The following is an 18,716-nucleotide window of genomic DNA, read 5'->3' on the forward strand; positions in this document are numbered from 1 at the left end:
TCTCTCTCTCTCTCTCTTTCTCTCTCTTTCTCTCCTCTCCCTGAAAACTTCCCTTGCACACCTTCCTTAAACTCCCCTCCCCCTCACCTTGCGTGTGTGTCCCCCTTGTAATCTAAACTATCCACCCTATGTATGCCTCTCATGATTTTGTAACCTTTTTCTATCATGTCTCATCTCAACTGCTATCTTTCTGGTGAAAGCAATCCTAGTCTTATCACCCTTTTCCTCCTAGCCAATGCCCTCGAGCCCAGGCAACAGCCTGGTGAACATTCTCTGCACTCTCCAAAGCTTCCACATCCTTCTGATTAGCGTGGTGACCAATACTGCGCACATTACTCCACATGCAGACTACCAAGGGTTTTATATAGCTGCAACACAGTTTGCCAACTCTTATACTCCATGCCCTGGCTGATAAGAATCACCTTAGCCTGAGTCAGAGGCTTAACTCATAGTTAGACTGATAGGCTGAATACAATTTTCACAGCTTGAGGCGGTGACCAGGGAAGGGAATGGAATGCAACTGAGGGGTGGCAAGTGAATGAGGAATAAGGAACAGACAAGGTTAGGTACCTGATGGGAATACTTGAGTTAGGTATGTGGGGATAAGCTAGTGGAAGGAGAAGATATTGCTGTAAATGCTGTTCTTTGACCATGCGCATCCACATACTCTTAAGTTGTCCCATCCTCAAAAGAAGTGAGGGAGGGTACATAGTGTCTCTATGTTCAAGACAAGGTGAGAGTGTGCATGGAAGTCAGTCTGTCAAGGGCATCTTGGAAATGGTGTCTTGCAAATGTTCTCATTCTCTGAAATATGGCTTTCCCAGTGTCTATGCATCTTGTATTCTTTGTGTAGAAAGATTGACTGAATAACTAAATTGGTGCTTAAATAATTATATTGAACTTATTTCAGGTATGACCCTGACATTCTGCTCGGATATGAAGTTCAGATGCATTCTTGGAGTTACCTTTTTCAGCGAGCTGCTGCACTAGAATTTGATCTTTGTCGGATGGTCTCCCGTATTCCAGGTATTAGTAATTTAAAATTTATAGTGCATGGGAATAAGTCACTTTATATGAAATAATAACATTTGTTATACAGAAACTGGTCACTTGATCTCAATTTCTGCCAACAACATCTAACACTATTATTCAATTTTATTGTCCCTCATGCTTTTTTAGATACCCTTGTTGAGATTCCACTGAAATTACTAAATCCTTTGGGAAGCAGCAAGGAACTGGGAAATAAGAACAGATCTGAAAGACAGAGAAAGTTTATTGAAAGCGGTGTGGGGGGGGGTGCCGCCAAAAATATCAAACTTGTTAATAGTACAGCATTTAGCCCATCATGTCCAAATAGCCTACCCTCTCTCCACCCACCCATTCTCATTGACTCACCCATTGAAAGTTTTGCTAGTGTTCCTTGATTCCACAGTTGGTTAAGTGTGTAGCTTTGATGTCCAGGGCCATTTTAATTCCCCTGCAATTCAGCTCATTTATCAGTGTTTGGAATATGGTTGTAATGAGGTCATGCTGAGTAGCCCTGGCAGAATCCAGACTGAATGTCAGTGAGCAGATTATTCCTTTGTTTCATGAATGGGAATTAAAATAATGTTGTTGATTTGGCCAGCGTTTATTACTCATCCCTGATTGCCCGGGGCAGCTAATAGTAAACCATATTACTGTGCGTCTGGAGTCCCTTTTAGGCCTGACCAGGTAAGGACAACAGCTTTCCTTCCCTGATGGACATCCGTGAACCAGATGGGTTTTACAATAATAGCCAGTGGTTCCATAGTTTCCACTAGACTAGGTTTTTAGTTACAGATTTTATTTAATTCACATTTCACTATGGAATTTGAATTCATATGCCCAGAGTGTTAGCCTGGTTTTACGAGGAGGATGATCCTGATGCAGGGCTCATCCCCGAAATGTTGATTTTCTTACTACTTGGATGCTGCCTGGCCTGCTGTGCTTTTCCAGCGCCACTCTAATCTTGACTCTAATCTCCAGCATCTGCAGTCCTCACTTTTGTCTACTAGCCCAATGACAATACCACATTTCCCCCACCCCTATCTTTATGCCATTTGATAGTAATTCTGTAGGTTGGTTGGTTCCTGTTCTTGTGTGCAACACATACCTGGACAATTCTCACATTGTCTGTCTGGTAGATGCTAGTGTTATAGCTGTACTAGAATAGCTTTGCTAGGGCAAGAGTAGTTCTGGACAACAAGTCTTCAGTACTATTGCTGAAATGTAAAGGCTTAATGATTTTGCAGTGTCCAGTGTCTCCAGCCATTTCTCAACATCCTATGGAGTAAATCAAATCAGTTCAAACTAATATATCTACTGTAGACCTCTGCAGACTGAGATAGGTCATTGACACTCACAGCTGTAGTATTGCAAAATGATGGTGTAGGAACAAATAATGTAAGTCACAAAACCGTGCACCAGTATGTGGGACCATTTGTATGGAGATCGTATTTCTTGAACCTCTTCAAGCTTATTGAACTTACTAAATATGTCCACTTTCTGGGCAGAATTTAATGCAGGTTACAGGGTTCCAATTGGAGTGCTGTGAGAATTCTTACCACATTTTCCTTTTGGGAAGGCCTCTCACATTACCAATCATGCACTTAATTATACAGTCAGAGGTCTTTCCTGGACCGCAGAGATAAAATCATGTCTGCCGAGAGCTGTTGTGGGTCCCTGTTGTTGGTAATGCAGGCATGCGAGATCCAGGATCGCTGAGGCCATAGATAAGTGAGAGCATGGTGTAGATGCTTGCGGTAGACATTGTGGGGAGAGGTGGACAGTGGCATAGCTCTTAGCAGGTTGCCAACTCTTGATGCCTGACTGAGTGTTCCCACTCAATTTCAAATGTTACCAGATGTTTTGGACAAGGTTTATTTTCCCATGTTGCAGAGAACCCACCTTCTCTGGGTGAATATCGGCTGTGATAGGATGAGGCACTTAAGTAGGCATTAATTGCCCACAGTGGCTTCAGTTGGCAGAACAGGAAGGCTGTTCATGGGCCTTCCCACTGCAGGCTTAATTGGAATAATTATCGGAGGCAACAGAATCCCATGTACCATCCCATTGTCTGATTCAGTGTCCCATTCCTCCAAAAAAAAGTTTCCATTAATTGTCTTACAACCTCATTACCACTATGTAGTTGATAGCCCAGCCTCATTGCCTGGTGCCTATGTTAGGTGTCATCTCTACTGTTAGTTGTCAGCAGAGTTTGAAGCAAAATGTCATTGTGTGAAAATAATGGAATGATACAATATGAATAGTATGCAGTGTTTTTTTAATCTAAATGTATGTCGTGAAATTTTAATTCACCTTTGTTTATCAGATGACAGTAAAGAAAATCGATTTGCCACAGAAAGAGATGAATTTGGTGCAACTGCCATGTCGGAGATAAACGTTGCAGGAAGGATCATTCTGAACGTTTGGAGAATGATGAGGAATGAGGTAACTGGTCACTTGTGTAAAGTATAAGATCAGAATCTTCCTGACCTGATGAATTGTGTAGATTCAGTAAATATTGTATTGGCTGAGGCATTAACTATATCACAATTGAACCAATAGAAGGATGAAGAAAAGGGACTGAAGGGACATTGAAGTGAGTGAATGAGTTATGAGGTTATGGGTTAACTGTTAGATTGAGTCCTGCTTTCAATTTGGAACTTCTGAGTTTAAAAGTAAATATTGATTTGCATTGTTAGAATACACAATAAATAACCTTGCAATAAATGATGTCCATAATCACCACAAAACTGTAACTTAAATATGCGAAGCACAGTTATTAGAAGTACAGAATCTTCCAGCTCAGCGAGCAAACCTACACCCAGAACATGTCCTTACGTCACTGTCTTTTTACACATTGGTGCTGTGAGCCAGTGTTTACAGTGTTAACCTCTACTCTTGCACAAGTCACAAAGAGTTAAAACAATCTAACATTGCCTCACACTGGCAGTAATATCATAGGCGGCTGGTTCTTATGTTTACGGATAGTAGCATTCATTCAAATGAAGGTATCCGTTCATTTACAAACAGCTGCATTCTTGCTGTGTAAATGATTCTAAAAGAACAGTTGCCCCTTTGTTTCGGGAATGCGACAGGTTTACTTTCTAATTGTAAATTTGAACAAGTTTATCTTTTTGAGGTAATGACTTTCTCCAAAACTGTGCTATAAAGCAAAGTGTCCTAAATAATCTTCTTTCTTTTATGTTCCAAAGTCTTTGTTGCAACCTCCTGAATATTTTAACTGAATTCCTTGGCTTCTTAAAGCACAGTCATTGAAAATTCAGCTGAAATGACAGTAAATGCTTGGTTACACATTCATCGACGATATATTTATAGGATACTTGAAATAACTTAGAGCAAAGGTCAAAACCATTGGTTAATATTGATTAGTGATGTTGAGCAGTATTCTGTTTTAGATCCCTTTGTTTTTATATATGTGTAAATTTCATTTGATACATTTTGTTTCTAATGACAGACTGAAAGGAAAATACTAATGTTATTGCATTGTATTTATTCATAAGCTTTCTCTCTACCCCAAAGAAACTCTTGCCCTATTAAATGTAAATAAGAACTTTAATCTTCATTCAAACTGCTACTCATATGAGTTACTTACTCAGTGTTTACTGTGTATTAAGGGGGTTGGTAGCTATTTTAACATTTGATTTACATCGTGTTAGATTAACTTTATACAATGACCAGGTTTGTGTATAAAATGCAATAGTTTTTGTGCACTGTTGAATTTATGTCTTCCTGCAGGTTGCTCTCAACAATTACTCTTTTGAGAATGTAGCTTTTCATGTTCTTCACCAGCGTTTTCCACTCTTTTCTTGTCGTGTCCTATCTGACTGGTTTGATAATAAGACTCATGTACACAGGTAAATTTCACCCTGCAGCTATATTTTAATAGTTAGCCTGTGTGCTTTAATTTAGATTAAACTTAGCATAATATAAGAGTCTAGCTTATCAAGTTATTCAACCCAGCTTAGATTTAAAAGTTCCCTGAGAACTGAAGCATTGAGATGCACAGACAGCAGTGAGTAGTGTCAAACTCAGAAAATAGCCTAGTTAAAAATTGAGGCTTCTTTAAATTTAATTTTTGGAAATCTTTTGTTCTGTAGAACAGATAGTACAAGTGTCTTTGTCTGTGTAGTATAGATATTAACATCTACCCAGAGTGTCAAGTTGGCAGGTCAGAAACTTGCATGCTCAGGGTTATCAGTTGGTGAGCTTTCACAGATAACTTCCTACCTTTTTTTTTTAGACATTGGTTCCATTTAGCAGTATTGAAGATAGTGTTTTCTCATTGCTGAATTAGTTGGCATTAGTATTGGCAATCTTTTGTTTCAAATCTTTCATGTCTGGAATTAACTTGCAGTGAACAATATACAGAGTCAGATGTACAGCACGGAAACAGACCCTTTGGTCCAACTCATCCAGGCTGAACAAATTAAATCTAGTCCCATTTGCCAACACTTGGTCCATATCCTTCTAAATGCTTCCTATTCATATACCCATCCAGATTCCTTTTAAATGTTGTAATTGTACCAGCCTCAAACACTTCCTGTGGCAGCTTATTCCATACATGCACCACTCTGTGAAAGTGTTGCCCCTCTGGTCCCTTTTAAATCTTCCCCTCTCACCCTAAAGTATTCCATTTATCCCAAAGTTTACAGTGTCCATCTTCGTAAACAGAAAAGAGGGGGATGGATTTATTTTCTGTTTGAAATAAGAAATACATTGTTCTACTGAACAAAAATGAATTTGGGACTTTGTGTAGATACAAGTGGGATTTTCTTTGTAACCTTAATGCTGCAATAACTATTAGTTTTATGGAGTGTTTTGCTGCTTCTGGTGTTCATTGTGTTTCATTTTACTGTAGGTGGAAAATGGTTGACCATTATGTTTGCCGTGTGCGTGGAAACGTACAGTTGCTGGAACAACTGGATTTGATTGGAAGGACAAGTGAATTAGCACGATTATTTGGCATCTTATTCTATCATGTGCTGACAAGAGGTGCACAGGTTAGTAGTTAACTTTCAGGCTGTGTATCTGATACAGAAACAGTCCTGATGCACACTAATATCACTATTTTACATCATTTTAATACCATTGCACAAGTAGAATGGAAAGATTTTTTTAAAATGTTGTGATGATACATCTGTATCGTCCTAGCATTTTACCTTGTTTCCAATTGAATTTGTGGTCTGCAAACCAGTGAAATTTGTCATGAATAGAAAAATATGAAATAAGATCATTGAATTTGTTTTATTATCCACTAGAAAAACTGATAATATCCCTACAGCTATACCTTTCCCTAACAATAAGATATTTTAAATTCCAGTATTTTAGTTTTATTTCCCATTGGGCTATTGATTTTGAACAGACCATGATGAGAGAGCCTTCAACTGCTGCTGTCCAAGTGTTTTCCATGCAGTGTTGTTATATGAAATTAAACTATAATATTTTTGAAATCTGTGTAGGTACTATATGAATAAATCCAGATTTGTGTTTAAGGCATAATTTTGTTTAAAAAAAAAAATCTTCTTTTCACAAAGACACAGTGCAAATTTAATGTTTCATGATAAAATGCTAAGACGACATAATTTGACTTTTGGCTGTGGATTAATTTTTAAAATTCTGATCTATTTCTGTGAAAGATTAGGAATTCTTCACACAGTTACAGTAGTTATTTAGGATGTGGTGCTCCTGAAGATATTTTAGATCAAACATTATTCATAACATTACATTTTTGGAGCAGCATGAATTTTGCTTGATATCAAAGTGACTCTAAAAGAATGTTAAAGTTTGTGGTTGAACTTAGTTTCCACAATAGCATCATGGTAATTATTTCTTGTAGAGTACGCTTGTATTAGCTCTTGCAAATTTCAAAGATTAATTTCTCTAAGTACTCCATTATGGAATTTTAGACATGCATAGGAGTCCTCTGGCTCATTGTCCAGCTTTTTAAAATGATTGAAAATTTTGTATTCATCTTTTGCTATTAAAAATATCCATTGAAATTTGCTGTATGAAAATGTAACGATTTCTGCCTCAATCTTTTTCTTATCAAAGTTTCTCATGCTGCAGAAGTCCTTTTGCGGTACAAAGAAATACTTTATCCTAATTCTCTTCTCTATAATACATCATTCAGTCTGTTTTGCTGGTTAAGAAATTAATGTGGAAATAAAGGTGATAAAAAGTCTTCAAATGTAAGAAAATTGCTTTCCCTCACTTAGTTGCCTTCACCCTGCATCCAAGACCTCCATAGCTAAAAGTACGCATTGAAATGAGTAAATCATTAAATATTTAATATAATGCTTGCAAATGATTTGTATGCTTTGTGTATCAGTAGAAGCCCAAAGTATTGGTCACAATGTATAAAATCTTCACCAAAAAATGTAGCGCAGCTGCAGTTTGTAAATAATATAAATAGACATAGTAATGCTAATTACACTTTATTTTCCTGGTCATTTGGCTTAATTTGAAAAATGGTTAAAAACTTCTTAAATTTAGAGAATATGATTGATGTTTCTATGAACAGTTTACTAAAGAAAAATGCATGTTGATTTTCCAATCTCTGACCAGAAAAATAGACACTTAATCAGAACATCATGTAGTGATAATGCCTGTTTTGAGGGTGCAGTTTAGCTAAAAGCTGTAGACAACTTGGTATGAGCATTGAGCAAGATGAAATTTACCTGAGAACTGATGTATAAAATATTGCCACCTTGCTGCAAAGACTGATCAAATAATGAAAGTGTCCTTTAACACTGCAACATGGTGTATTCTATTGACCAGTAAATCACTTGTTCTTTCAGTGAATGTTGATGGTGTTGGCTAGGCTAACATTTACTTCCCATTGCTAGGTGTTCTTGAGACAGTGATGAGCTACCATCTTAGGTTTAACGTAAAAAGGGGGAAGGCTTAAAGACAATTTGAGAGGCAAGATTTTACAGCGACAGTGGTAAGTGCCTGGAATGCGCTGCCAGAGGAGGTGTGGAACCAGAAACAATAGCAATGTTTAAGAGCCGTTTTGACAGATAAATGAAGGATAGAAGGGTAGGGACCACATAGAATTGCAAAGTTTTTAATTTAGGAAACTATTGTGTGTCAGAAAGTTTGGTGGGTTGTAGGGTGTGCTGTACTGCTGTGTTCTTTGGGCAAACCCAGTTTTTAGTAGATATGAGCTGATGGTTAAGATTGCTCATAATTTCGCATTGAGAAATAGTGTCACCTTGATCTGTTTCAGACTTTCTCAAGTTGAGCAGGCTGAGTCAATTTCTTTCTGTTAGAAGGAAAATAGATGTTCATATTGGTTTTATTCTTCTGTAATTGCTATATCTACCCTGAATTAGTGTCATTTTTAGACTTGGGAATTTATCCTTTGTTTGAGTGCAGAATTCTCAAAGTAAAAATCATATAGTTGGAGGACTTCACTAATGTAAACTTGCTTCCAAACCTAGTACTAAATTGCCTATTGTGGGTTTGAACTGTGTTCAAGATTGTGTTAAAATACTTGGTCAGAAGTCACAAAACACCAGTCCAACAGGTTCATTTGAAATCATAGCTCTTGGAGCATTGCTGCTTCATCAGGTGAAGTCTTGTTCACCTGACGAAGGAGTAGCGTTTTAAACGTTTGTAATGTCAAATAATCAGGTTTGACTTAACCTGGTGTCGTGTGACGTATGACTTTGTCCAGTTCAGTCTAACACCAGAACCTCCACACCATATGGTACTTGAGTTTAGTCCTAGGTTCAGTGGAGATCAGCTGTTGTTCTTGATGTACACAAGATCAGCATAAAATCAGCTGGGCTTTAGACAGCCAGAAGAGCTTTTATTTGTCATTTCTGCCATATACAACTGATACAGTTTAAAAATGAGACAGTTTTCCTCCAGAACCAAGATGCTACATGGACAGCACAAACTACGTGATCATACAAAGGGCAGCATAAAGTGCATAAGAAGTACAAAACATGTAAATTGCAATGTGATAAAAAAATGACAATTAATAGACATTGTTCTAGTAGCAACGTTGTGCAAAGAATTTCCAATGGAAAAGTGTCCAATCATACAGTGTTAAGGAGCCTGATGAGAAACTGTTGCACAGTCTGGCCGTGAGAGACCAAATGCTCCAGTATCTTCTGCCAGATGGTGGGAGGGAGGAGTGTTTGAGTGAGGGGTGTCTGGGATCTTCCACAATGCTTTTAGCCTTTCTGATGTAGTGTGGGATGTAAGTGTCTGTAGTGATCATCTCAGCTGTCCTCGCTATCCATTGAATCCGAGACGACAGTCCAATTCCCGACTGAGATGCAGCAGCTCAGAGTAGAAGTTTTGTAGGAAGGGAATGTACCTAGGTGTTAATTGATGGAGCATATCTGTGGCCTGACATAAGACTATAAGACATAGCAGAAATTAGGCTGTTCAGCCCATCAAGTCCATTCCACCATTCAATTATGGCTGATAAGTTTCTCAACCCTATTCTCCACATAACCTTTGATCCCCTTAACAATCAAGAACCTATCTATCTCTGCCTTAAATATATTCAATGACCTGGTCTCCACAGCCGTCTGTGGCAGTGAATTTCATAGATTCATCACTCTGGCTGAAGTATCATCTCCTCATTTCCGTTCTAAAGGGTCTTCACTTTACTCTAAGATTGTGCCCTTGGGTCCTAGTCTATACTGTTAATGGAAGCATCTTCCCATTGTTCACTTTATCCAGGCCTTTCAGTACTCTAAGTTTCAGTTAGATTTCCCCCTCATCCTTCTAAACTCCATTGAGTATAGACCCAGAGTCTTCAAATATTCCTCACGTTTCATTCCTGGAATCATTCTCGTGAACCTCCTCTGGACCTGCTCCAGGGCCAGTACATCCTTCCTGAGATATGGGGCCCCAAATTGCACAATGTTCTAAATGTGGTCTGACCAGAGCATTATAAAACCTCAGAAGTACATCCCTGCTTTTATATTCTAGCCCTTACAAAATAAATGCCAACATTGTGTATATGCTTTCATAAACTACCGACTCAACCTGTATGTTAACCTACAAAGAATCCTAGACTAGGATACTAAGTCCCTTTGCACGTAAGATTTGCATTTTCTCCCCATTTAGAAAATAGTCTGTCTCTATTCTTTCAACCAAAGTGTACAACTTTACATTTTTCCATATTGTATTCCATCTGCCACTGCTTTGCCCATTTTCTTAACCTGTCTAACTCTTTCTGTGGCCTTCCCGCCTCCTCAATATTATCTGTCCCTCCAGCTATCTTTGTATCATCTGCAAACGTAGCCAGAATACTCTCAGTTCCTTCATCTAGATCATTAATTTATAAAGTGAAAAGTTGTGGTCCCAACCCTGACCCTTGCAGAACACCACTAGTCACCAGCTACTATCCTGAGAAGGACCATTTTATTCCACTGCCAGACAGCCAATCTTCTGACCATGCTAGTACCTTGCAGCTAACATCATGGGCTCTTATCTTACTCCGCAGTCACCTGTGTGGCACCTTATCAAAGGCCTTCTGGAAGTCCAAGTAGATAACATCCATTGGCTCTTGTTTGTCTAATATCTTCCAGCACTTGAGGCCCAGCCTGACAAAGAATATCACCATTCTGAAAAAATGCTAGATCTGATTAATCAGCTCTTTTTCATGTCAAAGGAGGAACAAGTAAGAAACTATATACGACTGGAAAGAGTTTTTTTTGTTCTGGTTGACCAATTCTCTGTATTGCATTCCTGTTTTGCAGTATCGTGTGGAGTCCATGATGCTGCGTGTTGCCAAGCCAATGAACTACATTGCTGTAACTCCCAGTATCCAACAGCGATCTCACATGAGAGCTCCTCAGTGCATTCCGCTTGTGATGGAGCCCGAATCTCGCTTCTATAGCAACTCTGTCCTGGTTCTGGATTTTCAGTCCCTGTACCCTTCTATTATTATAGCCTATAACTATTGCTACTCTACGTGCCTGGGTAGTATTGACTACCTTGGAAAGTAAGACATTTTACTTTATATAATTGTATTTTGAGTTGAGTAGAACAGTGACTAGAGATTAGATTCAGATGGTTCAGAAAAATAAAATGATGTTTAAACCAGTCATGTTACAGCTATTTTGTTTTTGGAGTAGTTTGAATTTTTATTCCACATTGGGCTGTAACAGAATCTACTACAGCCCGCTGCAGATTCATATTCTACTAACAGACTGCAATATTATGTTTATTTTCTTTTGAATTAAAGTAGCAGGTGATACAACCTATATAATGGTGCAACTTAAGTTGGTTCACCTTGTAGTAAAAAGTAAGTGAAGATTTGCTGTATAACTCAAGAATCAAGGACTAAGGTTTAAGGTTAGAGGGGAGAGAATAAAAGAGAACCTGAAGGGGCAACTATTTTACCAGGGTGATATGCACGTGGTTGAGGTCGGTACATTTAACAACATTTAAAAGACATTTGGTCAAATACATGAATAGGAAAGGTTTAGAAGAGTATGAGCCAAGTGCATGTAAATGGGGATAGCGTTTATGAACATTTTTGGTCAGCATGAACCAGTTTGGGCAAAGGGCCTGTCTCTGTGCTATGGGACTACGACTATAACTCAATGCCTTGTAATTGGAAGTCACTCTGGGTAAGGGTTTTGAGATTTGTGATTTTTAATATCTACAATAATATAATTTTAATATGTCAGCTGTTGAGAGAGGCATCTAAACCCTTCAAAATTAATCTTAAATTGTAGGAACTTCACAACACAATATCAGCACATTTTGATGCTTTTTCAACATTGCTATGACTAAAATAGTTGCTCTAGAATTTTCAAAATATTTGCTTCAATCTGTTGATGAATATGTCTGCCAGTAGTTTCTTCTAGAGTGGAGTTTTATACTTTGAAATATTTGAATTTTGAGGATTTGAAATTTGTCTCAAAAGTATCATTTGTGATGGTAGCAAAATTCTGGAGAAGTCCAGCAGGTCTGATAGCTGTGGAGAGAGAAAGAGTAAATGTTTTGAGTCCAATATAACTCTTCAGAACTGAAAGGAGCTGGAAAATCTTTTTTTTAATCTGTAGACAGAGAGGGAAGAGGAACAGCTGGTGAGGAAGCCTAGAGCAAAAGGTAAAGAAGTGTTAGAGGTGTAAAACTGGTGTAAATGAAGGTGAGAAAATGTTTCTGCTCAGCTGGGCTATCTGTCACTAATCCCAGCCCACCGTCTCGATTACTCAAAACTGAGAGGAAAACAATTTGGGTAGAGTTTAATCTACTGCCATTCACCCAGAATTCTGCAATGTTTCAACACTAAGTTCAGTTTGCATTTGCAATTTGTGTCTCACTGCTGTCTCTTAATGAGGAAGAATGAGAAAGAGAGTGGTGAAGGTGTAATTACTTTCTCATTTTGACTTTGCTACTCTCTGGCTCCCATGCATCAGATCTGTCTCCTGGAGAAAGTAGTGCAAGAGTGAAGCATTTGATGTCCTATTTACCAGGAATAAAAACAAAATTGTCTTTGTTTCTTTTATCAGGGATGAAGAATTTAAATTTGGCTGCATTTCCCAGAAAGTGCCTCCAGAGTTGCTTCACCGGCTTTGGAATGACATCACTATATCACCAAATGGAGTGGCCTTTGTTAAGGTATAAGTTAAAGACTACTCAATATATAGTACTTAAGGTAAAACTAATTGTGATATGTTGTAAAGTGATTCTAAGAATATTAAGAATGCATTTCTATTGTTAAAATTATTGATTGGAATACCTGGGTTACAAGGTGCTGTAGCTAACATAGATAATTTTTGCAGTGAGCTGAAACCAAATCACTTTTTTTCACATTTATCATTCATGGGACATGTTATTGGCTAGCATTTATTGCCTGTCTCTAATTGCCCTTAGGGAGGTGGTGGTGAGCTGCCGCCTTGAACTGCTGTAGTGCATGTGTTGTAAGTTGACCCACAGTGCCAATAGAGAGGGTATGCCAGGATTTTGACCTGGTGACAGCGAAGGAACACCGGTTAGGCTTCCAAGTCCAGATGGTGAGTGGCTTGGAGGGGAACTTGCAGGTGGTGGAGTTACCATGTATCTGCTGCCCTTGTTCTTCAAGATAAAAGTGCTTGTGGATTTGGAAAGTATTATTTAAGGATCTTTCATGAATTTTTATCGTGCATTTTCTGGTAAAGCACATCACTGCTACTGAATGGCAGTGGTGGAGGGAGTGGATGTTTGAGGATATGATGCCAATCAAGCAGACTGGTACAAATTAATTCTTAGACCAGATTCCAGCTGAGGTGGTTTATTGGTAGCCCAGTTTCGAACCATGAATGTCACCTGTTGTTAATTGTTCATCTTAAAATTTATTTTAAAACTCTGTTTCTGAAGCTTTCATAATAATATCTAAACATCAGGAGGTGTATGTGAAGAGTGTTTCTTTCCTTTTTTTTAAAAGATCTGTGCAGAAATAGAATCAGTACAGTGCTAATAAAGGCCTTTGGTCTATTTGAATCTGCGCTGGCCTTCCAAAAATCATCCCACCCTATACTATGAACCCACATTTACCATGGCTAATTCTACTAGCCTGCATTTCCCTGGCACTATGGGACAATTTAGCATGGCTGATCCACCTAAGTTCTACGTCTTTGGACTGAGAGAAGAAATTGGAGCACCTGGTAGAAACCCACACAGACAAGATTGGAATTGAACCCAGGTCCTTTGTGCTCTGGGGCAACAGTGCTGACCCCTGGACCACCACGAATTGATTGATTGAAACCAAAAGAACTGTGGATGCTGTAAGTCCAAAACAAAAACAGAAACAAAGTTAACTCCATTTGAGTGACCCCTCTTCAGAATTGATGGCAGCTAGGAAAATGTTGGTTTATATGTGGGTGCAGGTATGCCGAAAATAGATTGATCTTGCTTACATATTTTCCTAAGGAACCCTGTAATAAGAGAATGAATTATCTCTAGCATGAAACAGCAATGTACTACTGCAGACTACCAAACAGGAGTAGCTCTGCAGGCAGTAAATAACTTTAATTAGCCTGGTAAAGACCAAACAGTTTAGGTTTCTTGTGTCTCCAAGTGAATATGAGGTCCTTTTCAAAATAGGTATGGGCTTGGTAGGATAGACATAAATGTCCCTGCTTGTATATGAGGCCAAAACTTAACTAAACTTCATTTATGCACATTTTGTTTAGAATGTGGAATGCATTACCACAATTGGTTGAGAGAAATAGCATTTAAGGTGAAGCTCAATAAGCCCATGAAGAAAGAAATCGAAGGATGTATAGAGGGTTAAATCAAGAGGGAAAAGAGTATAAAAACCAGCACAGATCTGTTTAGTGAACAGTCTATATTTTGGCTGTAAACTTTCCAAGTTGCATTTGTTTGTCTCTGGGTTAATTTAAATGAAAGAAAACTATAAAACAGAGGCTGACCACCTCATTTGGTGTGAAGCAAGATTTTAAATGTTTCTCTAGATTCAGCTTTTTCACAAACGTGTATATATTGTTGTTGTAGCCATCTGTGCGGAAAGGTGTGTTACCAAGCATGCTCGAAGAGATACTGAAAACCAGAATAATGGTTAAACACTCAATGAAAGCTCACAAGAAGGACAATGCCCTTACGAAACTGCTTCATGCTCGACAGCTGGGTCTAAAACTCATCGCCAACTTCACTTATGGTTACACTGCTGCTAACTTTTCTGGAAGAATGCCATGTGTTGAGGTACTATAATGATACTTAGAATGCACATTTTCGCAAGATTTTTCAATTACAAATGAATTAAAAACCTTCAATTTAATCAAATGTGGACTGCACATGTATAATTTTGTGTATGTTTTTTCAGTAACTTAAAGCTTTCAGTAACTTAGCCAGAATGACATGTTTCTAAGCTGTAACATTGTAAGCAAATACAAAAAAATTAGTTTGTAATTTATTGCAGCAAATTATTGGGCTAGTGGATTGGTAGCCTTTGTTACGAGAGGATTTGACTACAAGAATAGTGAAGTCTTACCTCAATTGTACAGAAGCCTGGTTAGACCTTGCTGGAATACAGTATGCAGCTTTGGCCTCCTTACCTCAGGAGGGTTGTTATTGCTATAGAGTGAGAGGATTGATGAGGGTGGAGCAGTGGATGAGATCTATATTGACTTCAGTAAAGTTTTCATTAAGGTTCCTAATGGTAGACTGGTCAGCAAGGTTAGATCACATGGAATGCAGGGAGAACTAGCCATTTGGATACAGAATTATACTGACCTTTGACTATAGTCATTGAGAGGGATAGGAGCAGGAGGTATGGGAAAGTATTTAATTGGGGGAGGGGGAAATTACAATGCTCTTAAACAGGACTGGAGCACCTAAATTGGGAACAGATGTTCTCTGGGAAATGCACGACAGACATATGGAGGCTGTTTAGGAAGCACTTGCTGATAGTGTTGGACAGTTTACCCCACTGAGGCAAGGAAGGGATGGTAAGTTGAAAAAACCTTGGGTGACAAGGGATGTGGGACATCTCTTCAAGAGGAAGATGAAGGCTTACTTAAGGTTGAGGAGACAAGGATCAGATAGGATCTTAGAGGGTTACAGTGTAGCCAGGAAGGAACTGAAGAATGGACTGAGGAGAGCTAGAAGGGGGCATGAAAAAGATTTAGTAGGTAGAATTAAGGAAACCCCTAAGGCCTTCTACACTTTTATGTGAGGAACAGAAGGATGGCCAGAGTGAGGTTAGGGCCAATTGGGGACAGTTCCCTCCAATCAGAGGGAACTTGCTCCTGAAGTTGGAGGAGGTTGGGGAGGTCATTTAATTAATACTTTTATTTCAGTATTCAGTTCTGAGGTGCCTTTTGACGTTTTGAGGACAGCGTGAAACAAGTTGATGTTGAGGAAGATGTGCTTAATATTTTGAAAAACCTAAGGATAAGTCCCTTGGGCCAGACGGGATATACCCTAGGTTACTATGAGCAACGAGGAAAGAGATTGCTGTACCTTTGGTTTGGCGACGAACTTTGTGTACCCGCTGCCCGCTGGAATAGTACCAGATGATTGGAGGATGGCTAATGTTATTCCCTTGTTCAAGAAAGGGAATAAGAATAATCCTGGGAATTACAGACCAGTCAAATTATTGGGGAGGATTCTGCAAGACAGGATTTATGATTACTTGATTAGAGATAATCGGCATGGCTTTGTGAGGGGCAGGTTTACAATCCTTATTGAATTCTGAGCATGGGATAAAACACATTGAAGGTAGAGCAGTGGATGTGGTGTACGTAGATTTTTAGCAAGGCATTTGATAAGGTTCCCCATGGTAGGCTCATTCCGAGAGTAAGGAGACATGGGATACAGGGAAATCTGACTGTCTGGATACAGAATTGGCTGGCTGGTAGAATTCAGAGGGCGGTGGTAGATGGAAAGTATTCAGCCTGGTGTTCAATGACCAGCGGTGTTCCACAGGGATTGGTTCTGGGACCTCTGCTCTTTGTGACTTTTATAAATGACTTGGATGAGGAAATAGAAAGATGGGTTAGTAAGTTTGCCAATGACACAAAGGTTAGTGGAGTTATGGATAGTGTGGAAGTTGTTGTAGGTTGCAACGTGACACTGACAGGATGCAGAACTGGGCTGATAAGTGGCAGATGGATTCAACCTGGAGAAGTGTGAAGTGATTCACTTTGGAAGGTCGAATTTGAATGCAATGTGAGGAATAGGGATATCTTGCATCCACGTCCATAAATCCCTCAAAGTTGCGACTCAAGTTGATAGGGTTATTAAGAAGGCGTATGGTGTGTTAGCTTTCATTAGCGGGGGGATTAAGTTTAAGAGCCATGAGGTTATGCTGCAGCTCTATAGAGCCCTAGTTAAAACACTTGGAATATTGCGTTCAGTTCTGGTTGCCTCATAGGAAAGATGTGGAAGCTTTGGGAAGGGTGCAGAGGAGATTTACCAGGATGCTGCCTGCACTGGAGGGCATGTCTTATGAAGAAAGACTGATGGAGCTAGGGCTTTTCTCATTGGAGCAAAGAAGGATAAGAGGTGTACTAGATGATAGGTATGAGTGCATAGCCATAGACTTTTTCCCCTGGCTGTAATGTTCACTGTGGTGGGCATAATTTTAAGGTGATTAGAGGAAGGTTTATGGGAGATGTCAGAGGAAGATTCTTTACTCCGTATTGGGTTCGTGGAATACACTGCCAGCAATAGTGGTAGAGTCAGATACATACATAGGGACAGTTAAGCGACTATTGGATAGGCATGCGGAAGCTAGTACAATGAAGGATATGTAGGTTAGTCTGATTTTTAGAGTAGGATACAAGGTCAGCACACCATTGAGGGCCAAAGAGCCTGCACTGTGCTGTACTGTTCAATGTTCTATGTTCTAGAACTGGCTCGAAGGTTGGAGACAGGGTGGTGATGGAGGGTTGATTTTCAGACTGGAAGCCTGTGGCCATTTGTGCCACAAGGATTGATGCTGGGTCCACTGCTTTTCTTCATTTATGTAAATGATTTGGATGTGAAACAGTATGTTTGCAGATGACGCCAAATTTGGACGTGTAATGGACAGCGAAGGATGTTACCTCAGAGTACAACAGCATCTGATCAGATGGGCCAAGGAGTGGCAGATGGATTTTTAATTTAGATAAATGTGAGGGACTGCATTTTGGAAAGGCAAATCCAGGCAGAACGTATACACTTAATGGTAAGGTCTTAGGGAGTGTTGCTGAACAGGGGACACATTGGAATGCAGGTCCATAGTTCCTTGAAAGTGGAGTCTCTGGTAGTTAGAATGATGAAGAAGGTGTTTAGTATGCTTTCTTTATTGGTCAGTACATTGAGTACAGGAGTTGGGAGGTCATGTTGTGGCTGTGCAAGACACTTTTGAAATACTGCGTGCAATTCTGGTCTCCTTCCTATTGGAAGGATGTTGTGAAACTTGAAAGGATTCAGAAAAGATTTACAAGGATGTTGCCAGGGTTGGAGGTTTTGAGCTATAGGGAAAGGTTGAATAGGCTGGGGTTGTTTTCCCTGGAGCATCAGAGGCTGAGGGGTGACCAGAGGCTAGAGATTTATAAAATCATGAGAGGCATAGATAAGTAAATAGACCAGGTATTTTACCTTGGGTGGGGGAGTTCAGAACTAAAGGAGATGGTGTGTGAATGGAATGAGCTGCCAGGGGAAATGGTGGAGGCTGGTATAATTACAGCATTTTAAAAGGCCTGTGGATGGGTATGTGGATAGGAAGGGTTTAAAGGATATGGGCTAAGTGCTGCCAGATGAGGTTAGAATATCTGGTCGGCACAGGTGAGTTGGATGGAAGAGTCTGGTCCCGTGTTGTACATCTCTATGACTCTGAGTGTAGCAATAGTTCACCAGGCTTGTTGCCATTATGGCAGGACTGTCCTCTAATAGACTGGGCAACCTGGCCCTCTGTTATACAGGCAGAGTTCTGCAACTGAAATGGGGCCCTTTGGACTATGTATCTGCACCAGTCATCAGCAACTATCTATTCTAGTACAATTTTCCAGCACTTGGCCCATAGACTTTTTTGCGGTGACACTTCGAGTGTTCATCTCAATGCGACCAAAACGTTGTAATGGTTCCCACCTTTTCTACGCTTTTAGACCAGGTAACCTCTGAACCTCCTGCCTTTAAATCTAGGCTCCCTAGTTACTGATCTCTAACCTAAGGGGAAATGTTTCTTATTGTCTACTGTAGGCCCT

General features: G+C 39.5%; 1 protein-coding gene across 2 annotated transcripts in view; it reads left to right on the forward strand.

Annotated features, from left to right (window-relative positions):
* Nucleotides 1–18,716, forward strand: part of rev3l (REV3 like, DNA directed polymerase zeta catalytic subunit) — a 203,894-nt gene that overhangs the window by 153,957 nt on the left and 31,221 nt on the right. For both annotated transcript variants that reach the window (XM_043687151.1, XM_043687152.1), the window contains 7 exons: nucleotides 911–1,026; nucleotides 3,353–3,471; nucleotides 4,783–4,901; nucleotides 5,906–6,047; nucleotides 10,773–11,017; nucleotides 12,537–12,645; nucleotides 14,521–14,727. In XM_043687151.1, the coding sequence (XP_043543086.1) occupies nucleotides 911–1,026; nucleotides 3,353–3,471; nucleotides 4,783–4,901; nucleotides 5,906–6,047; nucleotides 10,773–11,017; nucleotides 12,537–12,645; nucleotides 14,521–14,727 (1,057 nt within the window). The remainder of the gene's footprint in view (nucleotides 1–910; nucleotides 1,027–3,352; nucleotides 3,472–4,782; nucleotides 4,902–5,905; nucleotides 6,048–10,772; nucleotides 11,018–12,536; nucleotides 12,646–14,520; nucleotides 14,728–18,716) is intronic.

Source organism: Chiloscyllium plagiosum, chromosome 3 (assembly GCF_004010195.1).
Source record: "Chiloscyllium plagiosum isolate BGI_BamShark_2017 chromosome 3, ASM401019v2, whole genome shotgun sequence".
Lineage (NCBI taxonomy): Eukaryota > Metazoa > Chordata > Chondrichthyes > Orectolobiformes > Hemiscylliidae > Chiloscyllium > Chiloscyllium plagiosum.